Here is a 24,283-nt window from a genome sequence, read left to right as displayed (position 1 = left end):
ATTTTCATTAACATTTTTAAATTAATTATAATATGTTATTTTTATATTTTAAGTGAGAAAATAAATATACTAGATTACCTGTTACTTCTTACCAATACTTTATATTATAAATTGACATGATATTATGTGAAATTATGAAATTAATGATTTAAAATAAAAAAACGTAAAAAAAATATTTATTTAATTATTTTCCGCCTAGATCGCCTATGACCGATTTTTGACCGCCTAATCCCGATTTTGACCCGATTTTTGGAAAAAACACCTAAATCACCGCCTAGGTCCGAGTCGGGGCGTTTTACCACCGCCTCGCGCCTAGGCGGCCGCCTAAACGGATTTTTAGAACACTGGTGATGACCATTTTGTTGAGTTCCGATATTTTAGACCATTTAATTTCAAATTGTCAGATTAAGGATCATTTTTTCCTTTTTTTAACAAAAGAACTATTTATTTCTGGCAAATAAAACTATTTATTTATAGAGAAAATTGTATCAAAAATAAAACTATTTATTTATAGAGAAAATTGTATCAAAATTACTGGCACAACGTGTTTTCAGTTTAAGAAAATTTATCATTTAATCGAAACGTAAACAAGTTATGCCAAAATAATTAAGCACTAAAATTTTAATGTGGAAGAAAAATATCATAAGATGACAAATCATAAAAATATTGAATATTAAACCAATAACATGTTAATATCTTGGTTATAAAACCCCCAATTAAACGTTTACAGACGCAATTCTCTATAATTCAGAATTTGAAAATGGAAAGAAGAGAAGAGAAAAAATAATTTTAAAATTTTCTTTAATAGATATGCTCTGAGTTTTTGGCGAGAGAATAAAAATGATTATAATTTTCCCCCAAAACTTTTTTCCCAAAAATAGTAAGATTTGAAAGATACTCTCATATTATCTTCTTTTTCTCGGTCACTTTCTCTCATTTTTTACACAAACTCGAAAGCACATAACTAATTTATAACCTATTTATTTTTTTCTGGTATTTCTCTTTCCCTTCTTCTGCCATCTCTTATCTCCTCTCCTGACAAATCTCTAGAGCACAGGAGAACCAATAAAAAATTATTAATTGTTGTGTGTTCTTAATAAAAAAACACAGTTACAAACAACAGTTCGTCTGCGAATTTTAAAAAAAAATCATTAAATCATTTTAAATCTGTTTTAGAATACCATAAATTTCAAATACCCTATTTTAGATGCTCAGTTACTTTCTCTTGATTATAGAACTTTCACGTGATTCTTTTTTCGAGATTCAACTATTGATTTAAAAAATTTTTAAAAAAAAGACATAGTGAGAGTTGAAATGTGAATATACTTTGTCATTTCAAAGCATAATAATCATAAAATCTCTTTTCAAATTCTAGGTTGTCTTGTCATGTTAAATGGTTTCTCACCCAGTATTTTTACATACACGAGCAGCTCAAGCAAAAGGCAACCACAAGAAGTATGTTACAATGTTAAATTACAAGTGTTGAAGGAGAAAACTATTACAGTTCAGTGTCTATTGAGTGTGTTAACAGATCCATATACTGCGGAAACACCATTACATCGGTATCAACAGTAGTTTACTCCCAAATAAACATTTAGACAAGCAATAATTATATTTAGGCACATGTAAAATCATTATAATATTCTGCTTTCTTGCAGTCAATTTTCTATCAAGAATATTCCTTCTACGATGTTAGGATCAGGGCATCTTAATGCCGTCACCACATAACTATTGTGTGGGTAACTGTTTTCACAGACGGTGAACTCATATGTTATCTATCCTGTTGAACTAATTTACTCTTCGAGCAGTATGCTCAACATGTATGGTTCGCCAAAAAATAGGTTTAGATAAAGTACTTCTCACCCTCGTAATGCCACTCTTTAAGGTCGGCACATCTATCAAACTTCCCCAATATCGTATACGATAATATGGGAGTACCGACAGCAACTGATTATCCTTTGACGGGAACAATAATAAACTTTAAAATCCTGATTTGTCACTTGCCTATGAGTTTAAAGTAGGCATACAAACCAGATCCAAGAAAACCGAGAAGCTGTCCAATCACATTCAACTGTAAAGAGAAAAAAGTGCTCATTAGCAATTCAGTGCATAATCACATGACACTATGACATGGAAATAAAAGATTAGACAATCACTCACAATATCAAATGGAAGCCCGCCAAAAAATATCCATCCGAGTGCTATTGTGAAAAAGTCCTGCAAAAGAATTACAATTCGTGAATGTTCCCATAACTTTTATATGTTTGTAATCACAGATCTAGACTCTTGACACTTGTATATAAATATCAGTAACCAATGAGGAAACATGAGTACATTCCGCAAATGTATATTCATTTGTACATCACATATGTTTTTTTTTTCTCATCGTAAATCCGACCAAATATTTTCTTTTTTGATACTAATAACTCAATCCCCCTGACTTCCAGAGTTGAGGAAATTTTGACAATAAGATGGAGAGGGAAAATAAAATTCCATATACAAAAAGTTACTAGAGAGTTAGTTTACAAGGAGAATAACAAAGGAAGAAAACCGAAATCAGTAGCTTAAGTACCTAGGTCCACAGACGAGTAAAAAGTTAATAATCCTCTACCAACCAATGTTTACAATCAAGGATTATGTCTACTAAAGTTATCCTGAATAATATATGCCATCAACACTCAGTTTATACAATTTACCTCCCAAACTTCAAAAATATAAAACCCATTTAACAACTCTGCCTTGGTACTACTCCTGTCCTAGTCACCATAATATTATAGTCTTAAATATGAATAGTGCATTTTTATATTGAAAACCATCTTATGTTAGGCAACCAGGTTGGGCATCTCTGCTAAAGCTCCATGCCTATTAATTTATATTGTCCTTATGAACCAAGACCTTTTATGGGAGTTTGTTTAGGGAAGAAGTCAGAATATATAAGTTGAACAAATTGAAAGAGAATGTAGGAAATTAAATACGAGAATGATAGGGGTATTTTTATTTTAAAAGATAAGTAATACTTATATAAGTCAAACAACCATGAACAGTTATACGACTTTGCAGAAGAAGTTAGAAATATAACAGATGAATTGATAATTGAGAATGACCAAAATTAGATCACAAGAATGATTGGGCAGTTTTCTATTCAAAAGTAGGTAATAATTATATAGCTCAAACAATTAAACTGTGTAGCACAAAATGCAGGACATCTCAGAGACTGGTAGAAATTAGACAAATTATATCTACATAACATCTCAGTACATTTATATATGCTCATAGGATCAGATGTCTCCTCACATAAATCCTATGCATTCTCAGTTAAGTTTAAACTCATATCCGCAGCATTTATAAAAAAGAACAACTAGTGCAGGATATGGTAAAAGATGGAATAAGGGACGATACAATTAATCTCCGTAGAGAACCGATGAAACTTAAACAAATTATGATATTATTTAGTTCAAAATACACATCAATATTTGATAATTTACTTCTTGGAACTAAACAAAAATCATATCTATTTACTCGGAAATGGAAATCTTACTCAGTTAAGAACAAATTTATAATAATTATCTATTTGACAACACTAATATAACCCTAAACTACATAATAAATCACTACCATGTGCGAATACATTTAGAAAAATCCTAAAAGAATACTTCCTCCTCTTTGAACTATAATAGACCAATATAGTAGTACTTTCCTTTTAATGTCCTGACATTTCAGTCTGACAAATGGGTAACATAAGGCGTACACCTGCGAAATTATGTTATTAATATATTTGGTCCACAAACATGTTTACTAGTCAATGTGCAAGTTTATGCCAGTAGTATTCATTATTTCACGACTTAAAAGGTTAGAAACAATTTCATTTACAAAAAAAAAAAAATATGACAAACACCAAAGGAGATGCAAACCTTCAAATTTCCACAGATTGTTTGTGTGACTGCTGAATTAAGGGTTGTATTCAGAAAGATACTGTAATTTAAGAAGAAAGCCAGTATGCACGAGACAAGAATTACAAGCTGCCCAATAAAAAGATGCAGACAAACCAATGTTAGAAGCTACAAAAACTTGGAGTACACTTTGCAAAAAAAGATGTAAAACTGTATTATAAACAAAAGTATGGCACAAGGCACCGAGTAATTAAGTACATTAGCTACGATACAGTAACCTCAAACAGATTGATTAATAGATGCTCAATACTCATCTTCTTAAACATGCATTGCTAAAAAATTATACAGATTGATTAATAGATGCTCAATACTTATCTTCTTAAACATGCATTGCTAAAAAATTATATAATCACTTGCAATTTGTTCATCATAATACAAAGAGGGAACATGATTATATCTAATATCATATACACAAATCACAGCCCATAAATTTGATCACTCATTTCATAAGAGGAAATGAGAAAGAGAAACACAGGAATGTGGCAAGTAGTATTCTCATTAGGATATTTGGGTATTAGGATATGTCAACCTACAGATATCAACTTACTTTTTAATAAGCACTGAATTTATGTTTGTCATTGTCAAAGCATGTTAGGAAAGATAAGAGTTCAGGTTAGAAGATATATATGACGCACGAGACAAGCTTGGCGGATTGAAGTGAAAATATTAGGATGAACACAAGAAAGCTGAAAAGAGGTGCAAGAGGCATAGTTGAACAGGTTAAAAAAGGTTAATAAAATCAAGTTCCGCCAGAACAGATTACAAATAAGCTGAAAATTATGTCAATAATGTTTTTAGAAAAATTTGATGTTATCTATTACTTTCGCAGTGAGGACATAAGATTATTATGTTCAGATATTGGAATTGGGTAAGGTAGCAATATTCTCCAGATTTTATTCCTAAATCACATTCAATATTTTTAAATGTTACAGATATTAAAATTGAGATTCTTCTCTTACTATGGGCTGCGATCCAGATATTTAATCACTTTTGTGAATTGAAATATCTTAGATGATGTGAATTGTGGTTACTTCGTGTATATCATTGCTACATCCATTATTGTTTAAAAATATAAATTCAAACAGGGCCAGGGGTTGAAAAATAAGGAGAGATAGGCTGAATATTAACATTCATTTGTGTTGAGACCATATTTACTGTACTCACTCAAAGCGGCATGCAAATCTGTGAATTTTAAATACACACCCAAAGACATATAAAAGTAATCATCAGAGCGTAACCAATTTCACTAGGAGATTATTACAATCAATGATGCATCTAGCAGCATGAAACTAGTAACCTAACCATATTTAACTGCACACATCAATCTTAAATTTAAAAAATTAAAGTGACGGACGACGTAACCAATTTCACTAAGAGATTTTTACAATCAATGATGCATCTAGCAGCATGAAACTAGTAATTCATAGTTGTTAAGGCGTCGCCTAGGCATAGGCGGTAAAAAACGGGAGGACGTCCGACCCGCCTTCCTTTCTAGTGGGTAGGCGACGCCTAGGGTCGTCTAGGCGGCTAGGCGACCGCCTAATCCGTCCAAATCCGCCTAGGCGGTCTTATTTTGACCTGGGCGGATTTTGACCTAGTCCAGCACATTCTATTTTAGGCCCAGTCCAACCCAGTTTCATATTTAAGTTATAAGATGACTCACTTTCTACAGCCGTCACTACTTAACCCTAATCCCTAATCATACATACATATACACATACATATATGTATATATGTATGTTCTTCTGTTCTTCTTTTCTTTTCTTTTCTTTTCTTCTTCTCTTTTCTTTTCTTTTACTCTATTACAACGTTGATGAAGATAGTGAAGATGATTACGGTAAAATTCCAAGTTCAAGAGAAAGACAGCCTGGAAATAAAAACCTCCCTGACCTCAACGATTTTACCTAGTTTAGCTAAAGTAGTTGCTTGATTTGTAAGCATAAGACTTATTTACTTTTACCTACTCTATAAGATTTCACTTTTAAAATATAATTATTATTACTCTATTTTATTATAACATATAAAATGTATGTAAATATAAAATTTATCCAATTTATATAGTAACCGTATAATCCGCCTAATGATCGTCTACGCGAGCGCCTGACCGTCTAGGCGGTTAGGCGGTAGAGTGTTGTGAAGCCTTGTCTTTACGTCTTAACACGTATGTAGTAACCTAACCATATTTAATTGCTCACTATATCATTGCTACATCAATTATTGTTTAAAAATTTAAATTCAAACAGGGGTTGAAAAATAAGGAGAGATAGGCTGAATATTAACATTCATTTGTGTTGGGACCATATTTACTGTACTCACTCAAAGTGGCATGCAAATCTGTGAATTTTAAATACACACCCAAAGACATATAAAAAGTAATCATCAGAGCGTAACCAATTTCAGTAGGAGATTATTACAATCAATGATGCATCTAGCAGCATGAAACTAGTAACCTAACCATATTTAACTGCACACATCAATTTTAAATTTTAAGAAAAAAAGGGACGGCCGACGTAACCAATTTCACCCAGAGATTTTTACAATCAATGATGCATCTAGCAGCATGAAACTAGTAACCTAACCATAACCAATTTCACCCAGAGATTTTTACAATCAATGATGCATCTAGCAGCATGAAACTAGTAACCTAACCATATTTAATTGCACACATCAATCTTAAATTAAAAAAAAATAAAGTGACGGCCGACGAACGACTCGAGTTTTGTTTATAGTTGCAATCCCAGAAGTAGATTATTAACAATAACTAGTCATATTGACTTGTAAGCTTATGAGCAATTTCTGTCCCTCGTGACCGTGCGGAATATGAGATTTATGTTTCAGATGAAGTTACTTAAGGATACAGAAAAAACACTGGGAACTATCATGAGATCCCCCAGGAAACTATATATCAATTTGAACAATATATTAAGGAAAAAACATGCGAAGATGTCAAATTCAAAGATAGGAACAGCACCTAAGATGCTATAAAGTATAATGAAAGTAGAAACTATTGCCAGAAAGTAGAAAGTGAATAATGAGGCAGAAATTACTTTGTATCATCTGTGAGAGAAGCATTAGAACTCAGTTCAAAGTTCAAACAGCTTCAAAGGAGGCATGAAATTAACATGTATACGAAATGGAAAAAATCAAAAGAACAATACTATATCTGCCCGAGCTTTTAATAGCACAAACCAGTTTAGCTTAAAATTTATAATTGCATAAGCTCTAAATAGAAGGGAGAGGATGAAAAGCACACCCACTTTATCAAAATGACAAAATCTGAAACTTTAGTGGATCCAAATAATATTGTAGAACAGAATCTTTATGCTCAATAAATATTCAGTTAAGAAACTTCTGTAACTAGACTGATTTACCGACTTACCATAAATCCAGGAGACAGAAGATACTGAAAATTCATCGTCTTCTCCAGGTCACCCCGCATAAGTGTCCAAAAGAACAAGAGTGGTGCACACATAATTCCTGCATACAATAAAATGATATCAACTGAACCTTCTTTGAAGATCAGTAAATCACGGCTGGTAGTCTGGCAACTAAAGCCATAATTTCCAGAAAATTATCTGATTTATAGAAATCTGATTACCATTACACCACATAAGACCAAAGCTGTTGAGACCACTTGATTTCCCTAAGAAATATAACATATTAACCAAGAAGAAGTATGACATGAATAACATATAAACTAAGAAGAAGTATCACAAATATTTTTAACCGCTGAAAAGAGACTAATGAAAAAAAGTACTACCAAGTCGGGATATGGTTGCAAGATATATTGCTGTACTGATATTGGACAGCAAAACAACACCATAGCCGTAGGAGTCAAATGACAAGTCCCGAGCTCCCGCAATAAATGCACCAAGCATGATCATTGATACACTGATAAGACCTTAATACATTTCAAGTTAGATGGATGAACTGGAAACAGTCAAACAACGTATGACAATCAAAATAAACAGACAGTGACGGAATTTGGTTTTCCCACATACAACTAGTTATTCTTCGTGACAGAAAGATCTACGTAGCTTACCAATTAAGATGAATACATATATTTATAACACAACAGAGATTGGGAAGTTAAGTTTAACAATCCACACGAGAAAACGCAATAGTAGTGGGAAAGTCCTTTATGGACTTGAGAAAAAAAGACAGTCTGATAGTCACGGCAAAGAAACCAGCATGAATTATAAACAACCTCATTTAATGCACATCAACACTTGCTAAATATACAATCAAATCCTGAATGATATAACATGGATGTATAAGTATGCCTTACACATGATAGTTGCTTGCATTCTTGCTCCTCCCCATTAGTAAATTGAGTAAATAACAGTAATTAAAGATAACAATCAAAACATTATTAGTAAAATAGCCATACTGATGTCATCATTGTACACATAGCACATGTCAACTTCTCATGCAATACTTTCTCGTCTATCTTACCTCTCTCCTCATTAGTGGTGTTGACATCTTATGCTATTGGCTATCACACGTGCCAATTTATTTTCAAGATGATAATGTCATCTTCCACTAACATACCTAATTTCCTCTCCATTTATAACACTACATTAATTAGACCATTAGTTTTTAATGCATTGGTACTTCTAATTAGTATATTATATCAAAAAATTTACAATGACATTTACATTTTATAATTTTCACAAAATATTATAATATTAATTTGGTAATTAGTATTAATTTTTATTTTAATTTTTTCGCAATACTAAAGGAATCTATTTTATCATTCGATTGAAAAATATTTGGGAAATTGTTTATTTTATAACTATATTTGAAATGATGAAACAACCTAACATACAAATTCTCATAAACCATTTTTAGCCAGACTGAATTAAAACCTCCTATAAACCCTTTCTTATTCTAATGTTAAATACTTAAACTGATAAGCAGTTTTAATTAAAATTATGATACACAAATATTTATCCAAATTAAGGAAGATAAGAAAATAAAAATTTACAATTATTAGCTAAGATACTTCAAGTATGTGCAAGTCAGCTTCCTTCCGTTATAATTTTTAATTTTAAAAATATTAATTCGCATAGTATAATTATACTCCTATTTAATTATATCTAGCTAATTTTAGTAATATGAAGCACATCAATAAATAAAGATGGGGCTTTTCTCCTTCCTGATTCCTTAGAAGCTAGATTAAGGTATAGTAATTAATATGAGTGCGAACTTTGAACATAATGGTTACCTTCGTCAAAATTTTGGTAATTAACATATTTCATAAATTTTCATGAATAAAACATTATGATAATTTTAAACAAAAAAAAATCAATTATTACTTTTGCTTGGTATAAACCAGCACAAAGCATGATGAATATCAAATACGCATAACAAACAATAGAGCATCACTTGGCAAATATGCAACACAGACCCGCAAATTTAGAAAAAACTGACACTATAGAAGCATAAAGAATGTGGTAACCGAAAAACACTTATTTACCTTACAAGGATAGAAGAAGTGTACTTCTGTCCCGCAAGAAAATATTCCATCAACATGGTGAATACCACTGTTGTCCTCCTTAAGGTTGTATACATTGGTACATTTACCCCCCGTATAGACTCCATGGATACTATCTTTAAAGTATGAAAATAGTTATAGATTGCTACATTTAAAAGTAGAAGTAATGGAAAAGTTATCGATCAAAATAGTCTCAACCCACCATGTAAAGTAAATAGGAAAGAGCAAGAGGTAGGGTGTGAATCAACGTCTTCACAGGTACCAATTTAGTTGAAGCCTCGGTACCGCTCAACGATTCTCCCACACTAAAAGAAATAAGTTTCCGGCGCCGTAAGACATATAGGAAAGAAGATGAACTTATCATCTGCAGTAAATGGTGCAAGGTCAGATCATGATAAAAAGATATATGAAAGTGTGTATCGTCTATTAAGCTAAACAACGTTATGAAATTAAGGGAGACTTGACTAAATGTTTGATAATTTAGTCTGAAAGTTTTAACTTAATTAGAAATATTTACCTCGATACAAACCATTAATTAGAGAAAGCTCAATCTTTTTATAACAAAGTGGCTCTAATGTGGGCAGTTACAACAGGTACATAAAAGGTCATTGCATAAGAAAGACAAAACAGAAGCATATGCGATTCGAACTGGGGTCTTAAATTTGGCACTGCAAAAGATTGGACCCATACAATATCTACTCTATCCCTTTCTTTCTTTAGTTGATGTCAGATTGAGTCTTCTAAAGTCCTAACAGAACTATGCAACTCCATCAAGTCTGTTGGCTTCAAGGCTTGTATGATATTCACTTCTACCTCTAAGCAATTCATCAAGCCGCTACTTTGGCATAAAGTAAATATTTGTAGTGTAATGATATTCAGATGCTTAGAAATATTAGTTATTAAACTCTTTTACCTATTCAATTTAAAATCAAAAAGAGGGCCTGCATAATTCTGTTCTACCATTCAGATAACAAATATTCAGTTTTTTCAAACAACGCCTATATCATGAAGGTCAACAATGTTAAAACATGACTATAACGGTCGCCACAGTTACTCCTTGGGTGTTGTACCTTAGCAGATCTTCTGTCACCGACCTACAGTATTAAATTTACTAACGACTTGCCTGCTTTGTAAAATATTATGGTACTGATATATAAAGGAAGCTATTAAACATAAAAGTTGAATCCTAGCATCAATGATTCATTATCTGAATATTAATATATAAATCTATCAAATCCGTAGTGCTCCCAACCAGAAAATTCTTAAAACAAGATGCATAATTTTATTACAAAGATTGTACTCTCGAATAGAAAAAAAATCTTACAACAAGATGTATAATTCGAACACAATGGCAGTACTCTCATGCAGAAATTAAAGCTTCTAATTAATAATTTATTGCATTATAAGGATATCATCAGCAAATGTCTAGTGACTACGCCTACATTAAACCCCAAACCACAAAAAATCATGATACCTTATTGCAAAATAATAGAAATTTATAATATCGCAAAAACAACTTAAACTAAAGAATATTTAAATAATTAAGTCACAAGACAACATTCATATGATTATGACGAATATACAGATATCTATCTCCTTTGAGCATACAATGCAAAAATGCACAGAACATACATGCAAAAACTTTCGTAATAGAATAACAATTCGCTTACCAATTGCAATACGAGCTCAAAGAAAGAAATGCGCAGGAATTTATACTAAAATTTAACACAGAGCAAAAGCAAATAATATAATGTTAACAACTTTATACCTGAAATAGCGTGATGACATTTGCACATGGAAAGTTATAAGAAGAAAGAGCTGCTTTGTTGAACAACACCAGCAGCACTGTGATTGTAAGTATGTACAAGAAATAAGAAAAAAATACACAAATTTCATGACTCGACAAAAAACTAGTCCACCCTCCCAAAAAAAAGATTAAGGATTATTAACTGATTGGGAACATACAAAAAAGAACACAAGGTAAAAAGGAAGAGCCTACCCATTATTAGAAGCGTAAACCAAGAGAGAACTGACCTACATCTTAAAGCTATATGAGATTTTACGGGTTGACAAAGATAAAAATGACCATGTCCGTACTACATCACTAAGTGCCCGTTGCCAATACCAAGACTCCAGCAATATTAGAGAAATAAACAAGTTGAGAAGCTAAATGATTCCAGAGGGGGTGACAAATTTCACCAAATCACTATAAACTAAGCTGGTTTTATAAACTACAACAGCTCAGCACTAAAACTTGAAAAGATCAATTCTTAAAACAAAAACCACTTCCCTCTATAGAAATATAATCTTGCATAACTCTACGTTTTCCTACACATGAATAATTCAATTCAAACACGAGAAACAAAACAATAATACACCCGAACAATTTCTCCTCTGGATAAAAAATGCAATTTCGATCACAGAGTAATCAATTTCATAAGAAATTAGTGTGGATCAAACCTATACATACACATTTTAACCTCACTAAATTAACATTATACAAACCCCGAGAATTTTATGAATTTATCGAGATTATGGAAAAAAGGGGGTAATAATTAAAGTAGTAAGAAGATACCAGCACAAGTCATGTAAGAGAGAGCAGCATAAACACCACGTCTAGTCATGGGGGATCGTCTGTCATTGCTTCTAGAAGGATCGGAAACTGGTAATATGGGCACTTTTTCCGATGAATTTAGAGCTTCCATTACTAATTTAATGTATTTTGTTTGTTTTGAGTATTTTAACCCTAAGCAACGACAACAACTATGTTATAGAACAAGGGTTGTTTTGAAGCTGACTTGTTCATATGTTGTTAGTCTTTCTTGTAGCAAGTAAAATTTGGTTAGACTTTACTTCTGGTCAGTGGGTTGGGGCCCGTGGGGGAATTGGGACCGTTTTTTAAGTGGGTTGGGTTAGCCCCATGGAACAGGGTCTATAACTGAAGGCTTGACCATTTTGGTACTTTATATTGGATACTGGACCATGTCCATAACCCTGCCTATACGCAACCAAAATTAAGAAATAATAATATGCAAATTAAATTAATTATTAGGTATTTTATTATTTCAAATCAAAAAATATATATTATTTTGAAAAATGTAAGGTCAGCTTTTGAGGTAAGTTTCCATTGATTTTACTAGTGTTTTTAAAACTGTGTGTGACGTATATATATTCAATTATCAAAATTTGGGCTAAGTGATGATATATTTTGAGTTATATGTGTTGTCGTATACGTGTCCATTGTGCAAGACAAGACTAAGTCAAAATTGACAGCCCCAAGTAAGTTTTATGATAATCTAAGTTTTCATTTTGTATTGTATCACTTAAGTTTGTAAAAGTGTAAATAAATTAGACTAAAGTATTTTCTGTAAATAATCTCAAGTCTCAGAATAAACTCTGAAAGAAGATCATGAAGATCATGTCTCAGAGAAAATGTGAAGAAATTTGAAGTTGAATAAATCTGTTTTGGGAAAAATATTTTAAGTCAAGAAATCTACAAGTCACATATTAAGTTTTATAGAGAAGTCACTCATGAACTTCAGAATGACTTATCGAGAAGTCAAGAAAAGCTTATAGAGAAGTCTCAGAGATATCGACAAGCCAAATTGAAGACATGAAGATTGAAGATATCGACAAGTCATTTCTTTACTAGAGAATTCTGAGATATCGACAAGTCAAAATATCACTAGAGAACTCAAAGATATCGATAAGTTAATTCTACATGCAAAGAAATGGAGACCTCGATAAGTCAAGCTCATTCGAGAACTCAGAGATCTCGATAAGTCAAGATCATACTCGAGAACTCAGAGATCTCGACAAGACAATGTCACATTCGAGAACTCAGAGACTTCGATAAGTCAAAACAACTAGAGTAATAAGAGATCTCGATAAGCCATTATATATATCGAGATATTGAGTTCTCTATATACCAAACTGGAGATCTCGATGTAAAACTCAAGTACAAAATGCAGATCAGTTAAACATCCAAGATTATCAATCAACAAACAAATCAATCACTAATTTGAAAAGTCTACAAAAAGCAGCTTGAAGAGTACAAGATCAAAGATCAAGATTAACTAACAAAGTAGAAGTCACATACATGCACAATTTGTAAAGATACACTAAGCCAGAAATAGAAAGTTTTAGTTAACTTAAAGTAGGGTTTAGTACATGTTATTGCATGCTGTGTAAAACCAGTGTTTACTGTTCTATAAAGTAAATACTGGATGCTTTATTTCAGGTGTAATAAAATAGATCTAGAAAATCTTGTAACTCTCAAGAGAGAAGTCAAGTTCTTAACATACGAAGAACCTAAAAATTTGTAGCAAAACACTAGCTTGATTTTTATATAAAATTAAATGAGTTTTGAAATATTGTGTGCACTGTCTTTAGCTCAGTTAACATAATATTGTTACATTTCTTATCTACTTTGTTCATCTAGTTTAAGAAAATAAAAAAGCCATTAAAATTATCCAAAACACATTCAACACCCCCCCGGTGTTGTATTCATTACCCAACAAGTGGTATCAAAGCAAAATCTTAAAACAAATAGATTAAAAATCTTGGAAGAATGAATACACAGAAGCTTAGCAGTATCAAAATCCCTACCTTTGACAGATCTAACTACACACTATGGAAAAAAGAAATGTTATTGTTCATCAGGATGGCCAATCCTTTACACATTCAGATTCTAAAGAATGGGCCTTTCACCCCCATGATAAGAGTTGAGGAATCTATAGATGGAGACATGGTCATTCCAACACATTACGTTCGTAAAGATCCTTCAGAATATAATGAAACTGAAAAAGAAAAAGTCTCTCTGGATAGTGGCTTGCAGTTGATCTTAATAGAGTCACTTGACAATGTAATGTATAACAACATTGTCAGCTGTGACGCAGCCAAACAGATCTGAGAGAAAATAGAGATCTTATGTGAAGGAACAGAGGAGGTTAGGTCAAACCAAAGGAAGATTCTGGTTTCTCAATATGAGGGATTTATGGCTAAACCAAAAGAAGGAATCACTGAAGTTTTTGAAAGGTTCAATAAATTGATAAATGACTTGCAGCTACATGATAAATATTATGAAGCTGAGGAGGTTAACCTAAAGTTTCTGGTAGCTCTTCTTGACCATCTTGAACAGAAAATATCATCCATTAGAAAAGAAAGAGATTTAAGAAGAATAAGTTTGGAAGTTCTATTTGGAATCTTGAAAACTTATAAACTTAAAATGCTGTAAAGAAAGTCATTGAAAGCACACCATGGTCATGTTGTTGATGGTTCAAGTGCTTTGATTGTGAATGACAAAGAAGAAAGTGAAGATGAGCAAGATGATCAAGTTCCAGTTAATCAAGCTATGGAATAAAAGAACAAAGGACATTAAAAGCAAGTTGTATTGGAGCTGGAGGAAGACGGATATTATATCTTGGATGAGCTAGATGAAATGGATCAATCCATGGCTTACTTGGCTAGGAATTATCCAACATAAGAGTCAAGAAGACAAGGTTTTTTTAAAGGCAAGGGATAATCTTCCAACAACAATAATTGGAAACCAAAAGCTCAGTACAATTCAGCTAGCAAAGGTGGCTACAAAACAGGAACTGTGGACAGATCAAAGATAAGGTGCTTCAACTGTGATGAGTTGGGTCACTTTGCTACTGAATGCAAAAGGCCTAAAAAGGTGAAGAAAGACAAGTATGGAGCTCTCTTGAAGAAGCAGTCTGGAAATGCTTATTTTGCAGAAGGAAAGAGTTGGGATGATACTAATATTGATGATGAGGATGAAGTGGTCGGAAAATATGCACTCATGGCTTTTGAGCATGGAGAAGCATCCACTTCAAAATCAAAGGTACCAACTCTAACCACTATTGATTTAAATGCTAGTCAATATAAGGAGACTGTGGAAAAGATGAGCGTGGAGATATTTCATATACACACTAGTTTGGTAGCAGCTACTGAGGAAGTCAGTAGGTTAACAAAGGCTAATAAGAAGCTTGAGAGTGAGAAGCAAAAGATGGATCTACTGTTTGTGGAGATTGAGTCAGTCAAGAAAGAAAATGAATATTTGAAAAATAAGCTGAAGTGTGCCAATGAGATTGAAACTATGTTAAGAGAAAAGATTGAGAAAAATGAGGTGAAACTGAAATCATTCAGGAATGCATCTGAGTTGGTTGGTCAGTACCATGAGAAGAACAAACCATGAGCTAACATAGCTATTGGTCTTGATTATGATGTTTTGATTAACAACAAGAAAGCTGTAGGTGATAAAGGAAAAGCAATAGAAAATGAAGATGTCCCAGCTATGCTGAGAAAGGTTGGTTCACCTATGTTCAAAACATGTGAAGTAGATTTCAGTGAAGAAGAGTTGATCATAAAGTAAGAATTTGCTGATGAAGACAATGAGAAGAAAAATGCAGAAACAACTCCAAATTTCAAAGCTGAAAAGAAGCCTATGGTATCAAGGAAATAAAAACTTAAGATGCGAGAAAGAAAAAGAAGAATAGAAATGGAAAGATTGGGATAAACAAGAGCAACAATTTTTCCTATGTTGCAGATGCTCCAAGAAAACAATGTCAAAAATGTGACGCTGTTAATCATCTAACTCACCTTTACAAAAAGGTTGTTAGTAAACCAGGAGTAGGAACATGCAAGTACAATGAAGCAAAAACTGAAGATCCCTACTCATACTATGATAAGTTTGATTGCATACCTTGCAATATAAAAGTAATGACAAGTTGCCACAAGCTGATAGTTGATCTTAAGGAAATCAATATCGAATCTTCATCTAAAAGTGACAATTCACATCACTCAATGAACTCTATTCTTTCGAATCATCAAACTCCACCTCCATCAAATCTGTTAACAAGAAGAAAGTACCCAACACTTCTTGGGTTGCTAAACACACTTAAACTCATTGTGTGCAGGGAAAAAAGAAAAAAGTCATATGGATCATAGACAATGGATGCTCAAGACATATGACAGGTGATATGGCCCTGCTATCACAGTTTGAGGATAAAGCTGACCCATTAATGACTTTTGGAGACACCAACAAAGGTTTCACTATGGGATATGGCAAATTAATTTCTGGAAATGTTGTCATTGATGATGTAGCACTGGTAGCTGGTCTTGAAGTAAATCTTCTCAGTGTCATCCAATTTGTAGACAAAGGTTTTAAGGTTTTATTTAACAAAGAAGAATGCACTTTTATCAGCAAGAAACCAGGTGGAGTTGATCTGAAAGGAGCAAGGAAAGGAAGCTTATTTATTGCAGACTTGGACTCAGCAAATGAGGATGAAATTTGTTGCTTCACCAAGGCATCTCTAGAGCAAAGTAAGCTATGGCATAAGAAGCTGTCTCATTTAAATTTCAAGGTAATCAATACTCTAGTCAAAAAGGAGTTAGTGAGAGACATACCTAATTTGGAGTTTGCTCAAGATGAAGTCTGTGATGCTTGTCAAAAAGGAAAAATAAAAAGATCAAGTCAAAAAAGTAAAACTGTGAATTCTATAAGTGCACCTTTGCAACTTATTCACATGGATTTATTTGGACCAGTTAATGTCCAGTCAATATCAAGAAAAAGATATGCACTTATGATGGTGGATGACTACTCAAGATATACATGGGTAGAATTTATGCACTCTAAAGATGAAACTCAACACATCATAATTGAACACATTAAGAAGATTGGGACACAGGCTGAAGATCAGAATTGTGTGAAAAGATTAAGGAGTGATAATGGAACAGAATTCAGGAATGCAACCTTAACTGAATTTTATAAAGACAGGGGCATTGTTCAATAATTCTCAGCTTCTAGAACACCTCAACAAAATGGGGGTAGTTGAGAGAAAGAACGGAACACTAGTAGAGGCTGCTAGAACAATGCTGCAAGATGCAAAGTTGCCAACTAGTTTTTGGGAAGAAGCTGTGAACACTGCATGCTATACTCAAAACATACCTAACTAACAAGAATCTTGGCAAGTCACCCTACTCAATCTTGTCTAAAAAAAGCCTACTATAAAGCATCTTCATGTGTTTGGAAGCAAGTGCTATGTGTTGAAGGACAACTCTGAATATGTGGGAAAATTTGACTCTAAAGTTTTTGAGGCAATTTTTCTGGGATATTTTATTGGAAAGAACTGCATTCAAAGTCTATGTGATTGAATAAAAAGAAGATCATAGAAATCATATATGTTACTTTTGATGATGACAAATGTCCAGGCTTGAAATGCCTTGATGAAAATGAAGCTGAAGCCCTCAACTTTTTTAATCTCAACATTGATATTGATTCTGATGATAAAGCTGAAGTCAACACAAATCACAAAGTTGATGAAGATTCTACCGAACAAGTGAATAACGAGAATGGAAGCTCATCTCATGGACCTGAATTTGATAGCACAAACTTAGGGAAGAAAGAGAGGAAGGTTCTGCAGGTCATGCTAATGGTGAAGAAAATATAGAAAACTTAAGTCAACAAACTCATACCAAAAAATGGGATAGGAGTCACAATGTATATGCAATTATTGGTGATCCCAATGCTAGAGTGAGGACTAGGAGTACAACTGCAAATTAATATCTTCATGCATATTTTCTGTCTCAAGTTGAGCCCAAGAAAACTGAGGAAGCCCTTTTTGATCCAGATTGGATATCTGCAATGCAAGAAGAGCTAAATCAGTTTGAAAGAAACAAAGTTTAGAAATTGGTTCCTGCACCAAAGAACAAAAGTATTATCGGAACAAAGTGGGTATTCAGAAACAAGATGGATGAAAATGGAATTGTCACCAGAAATAAAGCAATGTTGGTTGCAAAAGACTACTCACAGGAAGAGGGAATTAATTATGATGAAACTTTTACTCTAGTTGCAAGACTTGAAGCAATAAGGATTTTTCTTGCATTTGCTGCACATTCAAATTTTAAGGTATATCAAATGGATGTGAAGAGTGCATTCCTTAGTGGTGAGTTGGAAGAAGAAGTTTATGTGCAACAGCCACCTGGCTTTGAAGATCCAGAATTTTAGAATTTTGTATATAAGTTACTCAAGGCTCTCTATGGACTTAAACAAGCACCTAGAGCTTGGTATGACACACTATCAGAATTTTTGATTAAGCATGGATCCACTAGAGGTACTATTGACAAGACACTCTTTTATAAGAAATATGGTGATGATATGATCCTAGTTCAGATCTGTGTGGATGATATTATCTTTGGTTCTACAATGAAAAGCTTTGCCAAAGATTCTCTAAGTTTATGCAGAGTGAATATGAAATGAGTATGATGGGGGAATTAAGTTACTTTCTTGGACTTCAAGTCAGTCAAAAAAGTGATGGAATCTTCATCAGCCAAACTAAGTATGTCAAATATTTATTGAAAAAGTTTGGTATGGTTGATTATTCACCTGCATCTACACCTATGTCTACAGCTACAAAGTTGGATGAAGATAAAAAGGGCAAGAATGTAGATATCTCAAGCTATAGAGGAATGATTGGATCTTTGTTGTACTTAACTACAAGTAGACCAGACATCATGTTTGCAACTTGTGTGTGTGTGCAAGATTTCAAGCCAATCCAAAAGAATCATATTTGATGGTTGTGAAGAGGATTTTCAGATATTTGAAGGGAACTCCAAACTTGCGATTATGGTATCCTAAGTGAACATGTTTTGAAGCTGTTGGATACACAGATACAGATTTTGCTGGATGCAGGGTTGACAAAAAGAGTACTAGCGGAAGTTGTCAGCTTCTTGGACAAAGACTTGTATCCTGGTATAGCAAGAAACAACAATATGTGTCAACTTCCACAGTTGAGGTTGAATACATAGTTGCTGGAAGTTGTTGTGCTCAAGTGCTTTGGATTAGAAATCAGCTAATGGACTATGGCCTAGTGTTACATAAAATTCCAATTATGTGTGACAATAGTAGTGTTATATCTATTGTGGCTAATCTAATTAATCATTCTTGAACAAAGCACATTGATGTAAGGTACCATTTTATTAGAGAACATGCCGCAAATGGTACATTGAGCTCATTTTTGTTCCAACAGAAAAATAATTAGCTGATATTTTTACTAAACCTTTGGATGAAGTAACTTTCACTAGACTTGTAGGTGAAATTGGAATGCTTAATTCTTCATTCTAAGGCAAGAAATCAGCTAATGTTTTGCAGCAGATTACTTTCTAATAAATCAAAATTCATTTGATTAATTGGAAACTAACTGAAATATGAATTATAAATATTTCAGAAATCTCTGTATATTTATTTTTCAAAATTTAAAATTTAGCTTGGAATTTTTTAATTCTAAGAAAACTGTCTAAATGTTGATTTACATTGTCAATATATAAAATTAGCACAAGACATAATCAAAGTGATCAAGAGTTTATAGAGAACTGAGTTCTCGATAAGTCTATTTGACTTATCGAGAAGTCATTTTAAGACTTCTCGAGTGAGTTCTCGACATGTCAATTTTCTGACTTCTTGAGGGACTTCTCGATAAGCTTTATTATGACTTATCGATAAGTCATTGGAGAGTTCTTTATAAGTGATTAACTCACAGAGTTCTCTACAAGTACAATTTTAGACTTATAAATAACTCAGAACTAAAATAATTTAATTCAATAAAATATCTTTGGTAAATTACTCTTGATAAATTTATTCTAATTTTATTTGGATTTATTTAAATAAAAATTGGAAACAAAAGTCCATTTTGGATAAACTGAGTATTTATTTGACATCTCGACAAGTCAGTTTTAGTTCTCTAAAAGAGTAAATTAGAATGACTTCTCGACATGTAATTCTCTTTTCAAAATGACTTCTCGATAAGTAAATTCCAAACGTTTATTTTTGAGTTCTCGATAAGTCATTTGCTTTTACTATAAATACTCAGACATCTCAACATACATATACTTACGCCTTCAAGAACTCTAAGTGACCTAGAATTTTCAATTCTAAACCGATTTCTCTCTCGTTTTGAACTCTTTCTCTTTAATTTTTTGACCCACTAAACTTCATACTCTTCTCAATGGCATCAAACACTATTGTACCCTTTATCCCAAAAGAAACAAACTTTCTTGCATTTCTGGATGCAAATCAAGCTCCTGAAGCTTTCAAGAGCTTTGTGAAGTTCTTGTCTGAGACATACTTTGTGGGGGCTCTTACTGCTAATCCTGTGCTTTACTTGGATGTGTTAGGGGATTTCTGGAATACAGCAATTACAAGAACAGTTGTGCATGAGAACCAGGCTGCATCAATTATGATAAACTGTACAATCAAGGGCTAACATGTGGAGATTTTTTAGAAAGATGTCAACATAGCATTAGGCATTGTAATAACCCCAAAATTTTGAACTTTTTGTAACCCTTATGAATAGTGTTTTTGTTGATTATGCTGAATAAGAAAACTTTTCATGCCACACCTTGTAGAGGTTCTTTTATTGTTATTCTGAGATCTTATTAGTACTCTATATGGTATATAAGTGTATGTAAAGATCGTCAGAATCCAAATTCGAACACTTTGATTTTTCCTGAAAATCCACCAGATACCGAAAGAATTGAGTATAAGGTAATTTAGCAAAACAAAAGGCAAAACAACCAACAAAACAAATCACAAATCACAAAAACACATTTTACTCCACCTTTTCAAGAAGAGCTCTCGGCTTTGTCCATTTCAAAGGAAGAAAAAAACTCAAATCCAAGTTCCAAGCTTTGTTAATTAGTGAGGTAATTATCTAAGGATCCTTGTACATAGATATAGATATCCTATAAGTTTAAGCTTCAAATTCCTTCACAATCTCTTCCTAAAATTTATGGAAGAAGAGAGTGAATAGTGTTTTTCAAGAACTTGAAATTTTAATCTTGTGTTTTTGTTTAGATAAAGCTTTAGTAAGGATTTTCTAAGGTTGTTTCAAGCTCATTAGTTACTCCTACTCTCAAGGAAGGTATAATATCTTAACCTAGCATTATTATTTAATGTTAAGAGCTTATTATGAGTAGTATAGTTCATGAGAGGCATGATTATTAAATGTTTAGAGATTGGTTAGTTTTGTAATGTTTTTGGAGTTGTAAATCTTGATGATTAGTTAATGAACTTAAGTAAGCTCTTAGTTCATGATTGAGAAGTAGTATAAATTAGAAATATTGAGTTGTTGGGGCTGTTGTAGTAAAGAATGGATGAAGTTTAGTTGTAGTGGTAATTGTGGGTTGAATTGTGAATTGATTGGAATGATTTAAATTTGGTAATCGCGTAAACATAGCCGTCGTAATGCCCGATTTACTTTAGACTGCTTTTGTTCTTAACATCAGGACCCGTGAACTCACTGTTAGGTTTTGACCATTGCCATGATTAGATAGTTCATGTTACGAGCTTCATTTTGATATGTGGTTCGCTTGAATCCGATGTACGGTTTAGGAGAAACAACCGTTTTAAGTAACGGCGTTTCGCGACCGAACCCTTACCCCTCGCCTTACTTTAAAAACCTTGGTTAAGGCCCTTAAATGACTAATTGGAGTATAAAACAATTATGTAAAGCGGATTAGGCAGTTGGTAGGGTACTCGCGAAAGAATCTCCTTAAAATCCTTAATGGTTAATTTATTAAAAATGGTGGAGCCGAGGGTACTTGAGCGACTAAAGTGAATCGTTAAGCGCAAAAGCGTACGTTAGGGTCTAATTGGTTAAAGTATAGATTCATAAGCGACTTTGGTTTAATTCCAACTTATATGTTGTTTATAGGTTACCAGACTCGTCCCAAGCCTTTTATCACCCCCAGTCGCTCAGGCAACTTTTCTACCCGTTATACTGCTGTTGTGATGTATATGTATATGCATTATCTTGTGATAGATGCATGATGGTTAATTAGCAAACCTTGCAATATATATTGGAGCATGCTGATATGGGTTATATGCATGTCTGTTTCTTAATCTTGATATCTACCTGTTGAATTCCAATGCTTATAGTTGTATAATACCTATGCTAGAGATAAGCAGTAATTGCGTATACCCTTAGTATAGGGGACCCAAAGGTGAACATTTTCTAAAACTGGGAGTCGATGTTCCCGAGTATATTATATATATTTATAGATATAGTTTTCAAAACTATTAATCGAATAAGGTTTATTCGATAACTTTATTTTTATTAATGAATATTATTTTGAATATTCATTCGAGGACTTATGACTCCGTTTATTTTATTTAATGAATATTATTTTTGAATATTCATTCGAGGACCTATGACTCCGCTTATTTACTAAATAATATTCTTTATTTTATTAAAGAATAATGTTTCGATAATCAAACTTATTTTCGATTATTCAAATAAAGATCATACTTTCGTATAAGTATATCTTTGGTTATTTATTATTCAATTCAAGTATGAGTTTTAAAACTCCTACCTCGATTATTTTTATAAGGATCATCCTTATGGGAATATTATTTAAATAATAATATTCAGATACTTTCTAACATATCGGGACTGATTTATTTTATTAAATCAACGTTACTCTAAATATTCTTTAAAATGTTTTCGAGTTTTCAAAATGATTTTAAAAGTTAGGGCGGATCCCAAAACTTATTTTTATATTTAAGATCCTCCTTTCGAAGGGGATTTGAATACTCGCTCAAAACTTGAGGGATCCGGCTCTGTGGTGTGTTTTATATTCGCAACAAGGTTGCTGTTTTGATAAAAGAGTTTTGATTACTTACCCAACACTCGGGAAGTAAAATTCTTAGAACAAGTTAATCCATTAACAGGCACCGCCTGGAAAATATCGGTGAGTTTTCCTTTCCAACTAGATACGACTTCTTTGTGGAGCTGTATCAACAAGTTTCTACTTGGGGAAAGGGGGAACGAGCTTTATGTTTCAGAGTCATGGATTTCATCTGAACTAGGGGTGGCATAAGTGGTCGAGTGGCGCCGGCCCAGCCTTATTATATTGGCCCAAATGGCCTGGAAGTTCCGCTAAGACGGTCCATTCCTTAGGAGTCCAGTGTTCGGTTGACAAGTAAATCCGACAGGTTCTCCTCTACATGTAGAAAATGGTGGGTTTGCACTACTGCGACTGATCATCGTAAGTGGTCTTCCTGGCGCGACAAACTCCCGTAATGAGTTTATCATCCAGTTGGATATTTCTGCAACACTACCCGGAGTATTTCGATCGAAAGGCTACGAATGGGTGGTTGCCGAAGCATTGACAGGGTCAAACAGTTATAATGGTGTTTCCATCAAATGAAGTATCTCGTAACTTCATTTCCTTTAAAAAATATTTCAAAGATTGAATCTATTCAAGTCTTAACTTGTGGTCTCATCTATGGGACGAACTTTTGAAACTTATTATACTTTGAACAGTGGTAGTTCAAGTAGTTTTCTAAAAATGGTATAAGTATAGTGAAGTAATTGGTAACTTCATCTTCCTTTAAGCTTATATCCAGTAAGTAATTACCTTACACTTGATAAAGGATTCTAGTAAGTTATCCATTTAGATACTTGCATTATTGTTTACACTATATATTATCTTGCGAGCTGTAATGCTCACTCTTGTTTCATTTCTTCATCACACAACAACAGTTAGGAAAGATGGACAGACTCAAGCAGACCCAGCGCAAGCGCGTGGGAAGCGTCTCGCGTCTTCCCGTTGATATCGTAGTTGCTATAGCTGCAGAGGTAGATCTATTTGTAGATCAAGCATTCTACTTTTGGGAATCAATTATGTATAATTATAACTTGTGGCAGATAATGGCAATTAACTGTAAACTTATCAAGTGATCATTTTGGGTTGTAATAACTTTTAAATTGTGGATTCAAGGACTTGTACTTATTTCAATTTCATCTCTGAGACTATAACGTGTTGTGGTGTGTGT

The 24,283-nt window shown here is 33.1% G+C and overlaps 1 protein-coding gene across 1 annotated transcript; it reads right to left on the bottom strand.

Annotated features, from left to right (window-relative positions):
* Positions 1–1,631: 1,631 nt before the first annotated feature.
* On the bottom strand, positions 1,632–12,245 carry LOC141672854 (UDP-N-acetylglucosamine transporter UGNT1-like). The gene is made up of 10 exons (XM_074479544.1): positions 12,023–12,245; positions 11,216–11,292; positions 9,650–9,811; positions 9,430–9,563; positions 7,711–7,841; positions 7,549–7,593; positions 7,330–7,427; positions 3,912–4,019; positions 2,161–2,217; positions 1,632–2,071 (listed from the first exon to the last, which is right to left on the bottom strand). Exons 1-10 carry the CDS (start codon positions 12,150–12,152, stop codon positions 1,997–1,999), a joined length of 1,017 nt encoding a protein of 338 aa, XP_074335645.1. The 5' UTR covers positions 12,153–12,245; the 3' UTR covers positions 1,632–1,996.
* Between the last annotated feature and the right edge of the window lie 12,038 nt (positions 12,246–24,283).

The sequence above is a fragment of the Apium graveolens genome, chromosome 7, assembly GCF_009905375.1.
Source record: "Apium graveolens cultivar Ventura chromosome 7, ASM990537v1, whole genome shotgun sequence".
NCBI classification, from domain to species: domain Eukaryota; kingdom Viridiplantae; phylum Streptophyta; class Magnoliopsida; order Apiales; family Apiaceae; genus Apium; species Apium graveolens.
The sequence above is the reverse complement of the archived record's forward strand: the minus strand, read 5'-3'. Positions and strand labels throughout refer to the sequence as shown.

What these genes read in the sequence shown, in the direction of transcription:
- LOC141672854 (XM_074479544.1), bottom strand. Translation starts at nt 12,152, where the DNA reads ATGGAAGCTCTAAATTCATCGGAAAAAGTGCCCATATTACCAGTTTCC. An exon ending in CTCTTACATGACTTGTGCTG is followed by an intron (nt 11,293 to 12,022) that starts GTATCTTCTTAC and finishes TTACAATCACAG; the next exon opens with TGCTGCTGGTGTTGTTCAAC. An exon ending in TTTCCTATTTACTTTACATG is followed by an intron (nt 9,564 to 9,649) that starts GTGGGTTGAGAC and finishes CATACTTTAAAG; the next exon opens with ATAGTATCCATGGAGTCTAT.